The sequence below is a fragment of the Bidens hawaiensis genome, unplaced genomic scaffold (assembly GCF_021521415.1).
Source record: "Bidens hawaiensis isolate Kalapana, Puna unplaced genomic scaffold, B.hawaiensis_p1.1 tig00030474_1, whole genome shotgun sequence".
Taxonomy (NCBI): Eukaryota; Viridiplantae; Streptophyta; class Magnoliopsida; order Asterales; family Asteraceae; genus Bidens; species Bidens hawaiensis.
The window spans coordinates 221,669-226,511 of record NW_027495071.1 but is presented as its reverse complement, the minus strand read 5'-3'; the positions used below and the strand labels follow the sequence as shown (position 1 = coordinate 226,511).

The 4,843-nt window shown below is 40.3% G+C and overlaps 1 protein-coding gene across 1 annotated transcript; it reads left to right on the top strand.

Moving 5' to 3' along the window:
- Positions 1-611: 611 nt before the first annotated feature.
- On the top strand, positions 612-2,348 carry LOC143580421 (uncharacterized). The gene has a single exon (XM_077063448.1). It carries the CDS (start codon positions 612-614, stop codon positions 2,346-2,348), a length of 1,737 nt encoding a protein of 578 aa, XP_076919563.1.
- The last annotated feature ends 2,495 nt before the right edge of the window (positions 2,349-4,843 follow it).

Below are 4,843 nucleotides of genomic sequence, written 5' to 3'. Positions count from 1 at the left end.
ACTCGCTTTCGTTTATTAAACAAGCTTTAAGTTTTGTTTGAGCTTAGCACAAACTTGATTATGGTAAACCCAAGTCAAGATTTTAACGAGTTAAACTCAACCTTATTCTCAAATAAATTTTATCAGGTATTCAACTTTAATGATTCAAACCCATTAAAACCTAAAATATTAACCACGCAAACTCATAACATATTTTCTGTAGTTATATCATAACATCACAATAATATTGATACTCATTAATGTATCAAACCCACCAACCCGGGAATCTCCACAATTCTAACCTCTTAAAATCCAAATTATTAATTATTAACAATGTAATATTATAACATATATGTTGAAGAAGTATTACAACATTACAAGAATGCTGAAAGTTGTTATTTATTGATGTTTTCTTTCTATATAAATTACAACACATATCAAAAGTGTTAAGTTCCATCGGATAAAAAAAGTAGTCCTTTTTCAAAAATCAACAAAATTAGCTATATCTTCTAGTCCTCAACTTTCCAACAAGTCTTCAAAGTTCAAACTTGAACCCCTTTAACCCTACCCCACCCACCCCCATCTCCTATGACTACTCCACTCTAACCACATTACTCTACCAACACACCCCCATGGACCCTCACAGCTTCATCGCACGTGCTGAAGCCCAACGTTGGCTCGGCATCGCCGAAAAACTCCTCATCGGCAACGACCTCATCGGCTCCAAAACATTCGCCATCCGCGCCCGTGAATCCGACCCCAGACTCGAAGCCGCTGACCAGATCCTAGCCATCACCGACACCCTCCTCGACGCAGACAAACGTGTCGTCGGACACAACGGCGCCCAGCAACCGGACTTCTACGCTATTCTCCAACTCGTCCGCTTCGCCCAAGACTCCGACCACATCGCCGACCAGTACCGCCGCCTCGCCGTCGCCTTAAACCCACACCAAAACCGCTTCCCGTACTCCGATCAAGCGTTCCAGCTAGTCAACGACGCGTATTCAGTGTTATCAAACCCTATTAGGAAATCAATGTACGATGCGGACATTGATTTCGTACAACCCCAGATTAATAATAATAGTCATAATAATCTAGGGTTTAATATTATTGAGCCTCAGCAGCAGCAACATCATCATCAACACCAGAACCAGCAGCAGCATAATTTCTTCTCCATGACTCGAGAACCCGAGTTTCAACCTAGGGTTGTTTCCCCAGGTCAGCAATTGCATCAGCATAATTTCTTGTCTCAAAATTCCGTTGGGTCGGTGCCCGTTGCACAGCTGTTTCAGCAACAACCACAACCGTTTCAAGTTACGGTTACGCCACTGCAACATAATGTGTCGCATATTCAACAGCAGCAGGCGCAGTCTCCGCCCGTTCCCCCGTTTTCATGGCCGCAACAACTTCAACAACAATTTCAACAACAACGGCATCACGAGTCGCCACAACAAGAAGCGGAAGCTGAAATTGAACCTGAAGCTGAAGCGGAAGCGGAAGCGGAAGCGGAGATAGCTGATGAGGGTGTTAATGATAACAATGTGTCTACTACATTTTGGACTACATGTCCTTACTGTTTTTACTTGTATGAATACCCGAGTGAATATGTGGAATGCGTGCTTCGTTGTGATACCTGCAAGCGAGCGTTTCAAGCGGTGAGTGTACCGTCTCCGCCGGCAATAGCTGAAGATATGGATTCCTATTATTGTTGTTGGGGGTTTTATCCGTTAGCGGTGTCAGTATCAGATATGGTGAAGAACAATGGTGGAGGTAAGACGACTTCAAACTGGGCGCCGTTTTCGCCAATGTGTGATGTGTCAATTCATGTACCGGACAATGTGAAGGACGGTCATTTAAGCGATGAGCCAGATGAGGCGGATCCAGACAATGTAAAGGATGACCATTTAAATGATGAGCCGGCTCCAAAGAAGAATGCGTTTGTAAATGCGAATTCCGGGCCGTCGATTTACATAGACGATGAAGTTGATGATATCTTTGAAGGGATCTCTGAGCCGAGTGAGGATTCTGATCTTGAGTGGAACGATAGCAAGAAAAAGAAGGCGAAGAGGATGAAGAAAGATAAGTTAAAGGATGTTAGGAACGGGAATGGCAGAAAATCTGTTGGTGTAACTACTAGAAGGCAGTCAAGTCGGGCTCCAAAGGGAATGGGGAGGCTGGATTTGAATGTTGAGTTTGATAATAATGAAGGTGAAGAGGTTACTGCAAGAAGGGGTGGTGGGACCCGAGGGGGTGGGCAGGGGGATGGGGATAATGCTGAAGGGATCGGGTTCTTTGAAGGGCTTGATGAGTTTTTTAGCAGTTTGCCAATTCTGTCGGTTGTGAATGATGATAAGGTTAAAGCTGGTTAGGGGTAGACTGTGAAGTGAAGTGAGGAAGACTGTTGTAGTTGTGGTGTTTAGTGGCGGCGGTGTTGATATTATTAGGGAATAATGATCTGGTAGTTTGTTTAGCAAGTGATTCGTGTCTTAGTAGACGAATGCGTTGCCGTTTTGGTCTATTTTCTTAGCTTACTGTGATCAAGTATTGTACTTTGGTTGTTATGATCAATTTCACCCGAGGTTTAAGTTATGACTATCAGCCTGCATCTTTGTTTTAAGTTGATGTATATTCTTAGATTATGGATTACTCAAATCATTCTTTTGGAATATTGAAGTTAATGTTTTGAAATGACATAAGATCTACATACAAAACCGAATATGTGAGTATTGAGGACCGTATTTAGAATTGGAGACTGCTTTTAAGGTGTTCGATGTAATGTTTGAAAGGTTTAGAAATGAAATGAATGTTGTAATTAGGGGTGTGCACTGCTCAGTTTGGGTCAGTTTTAGGCTTTAACCGAACAAAAAAAGAAAATAACGGTCAAGGGAATTTGAAAACTGATTGTTATTGGTGCTGGTTCGGTTCAGTTAACAAAACCACAGCTTGGACCAAAAACATTAACTCCCTTTTTAAGCTTATTAACTAAATGAAGTATTTGTTGTACACCAAATCGGTTTGGTCAATTTTGCTCAATAACGGTTTGAGGAGAAATCGATTCAGGACATAAACCTGTTTTGATGGAAACATATGCGAACCGAACTCTATACAAATCGATTTGGGTCGGTTCAAACCGGTTCGGGTATACAAACTGGCGTTTGGTTGGTTCAAAAGTCAAAAGCAATTACAAACTAGTGGTTTGGGTCGGGTTGCAGCCAGCCCGGTTTTAGAAGTGGCGTCGGGTCGGTTTACGAACAAGTTTGGAAATCTAAACCGGTTATTTGAGATACAAAGCCGTCGGTGATCTAGCAGGGGCGGACTTAGTGTAAACGAGGCACGATCATGTGGTACCACAATATTTCTTATTTGATATTAATATTTCTTATTTGATATTACCGTTTTTCGATCGACCAGCATACAAAGTACGCCGACTCCTAGATTTTTGAACAACGTCCTCTATGAAAATATTTGCTAGCCGTATACCCAATTCTTTTTCTTTTTTCTTTTATAAATTTTTAACCCACCAAAAGTACACGTAAGCCATTTATTTTATAAAATAACAAGCCCAAAATACGTTTTACCAACCAAAATATGATTCAAAACTCCTTTCACCCACTTAAAAGCCCATTTTATCAATCAATCACAGGCCCGTGTGGTGAGAATAAAGCTTCGATAGTTCGATGATGGACTAGGGAGTTTATGATGAGAACTGAGAATTTAATATGCCATCTAGGGTTAAAGACTCTAAACGCATCGAACGAACACGAACGAAACATGTTCATGTTCGTTCATTTATCTTTAAACGGACACAGACACAAACACTAAATATGGAAAATATATGTGTTCATATTCGTTTATTTAAACAAATTACATATATTCGTGCTTGTTTATGTTCGTTTGTTTAAAATCTAAATGAACAGTTCACGAACAAAAACTAACATAAATTAACATACTTGACAAAGTTAAAGGAACATAAAATGAACACACGTTCGAATACAAACAAACATAAATGAACACACACTTAAATGAATACAAACAAACAAATATAAAACGTATTAAGGTGATATAATTTGTAAAATAGAAATAATATTTAATGACTTTCTATTAATATGTAAACGGACATGAATGAATATAAGCGAACTTCGTGCTAAACGATTCACAAACAGTTCAATGAACGTTCGGTTATTTTACCGGCATAAATTGTCATAGTCTGAATAGATGGGCCAAAATGTGAGAATTCAACAAAAATGGGATGAAAAGATTCAACTAGAGTGATTGAATTAAGACTTTTGGTTAAGCCAAGAACGAGTAAGTGCTTGAGTAGAGGTGTACATATTGGTTAAAACTCCCAAACTGGGTTGGAACCGAATCGGTTCCTAGTCAAAGTGGTCAAAGCAATCAAAACATGTTCTTGGAGAAACAGTTCGGTTTGGAACGAGTAAGTGTTCTTGGAGTAAGTGCTGATAATCCCAACCAAGAGAGCCTCGAAGATTTGGAACCACTACGAGTTATGCGTTATGTCGGACAACATGAATTCCATAGGCCCAATAGGTCCAACCCGGTCACCTACACGTGACAGACCCACATCACGAGCTATCACAAACTTCTGGGTCTTCAGATCGAACAACCGGTAAGCTTTGGACCCGGTCTCGATTCCGATATGCACTAAAATCCTCAAATGATCATCAAGTTTTTTCAAGTGAGTGCCCACTATCTTTGCATATGCCAACAACCGAATACTTTTAGATCGGCAATATTCAGTTTCTTTTCTTTTAACATCTCGTATGGCGTTTTCTCCTTTAGGGCACGAGTAGGAATCCGATTCTCGATATACCTTGCATGTAGGATTGCCTCACCCCATAAGTAA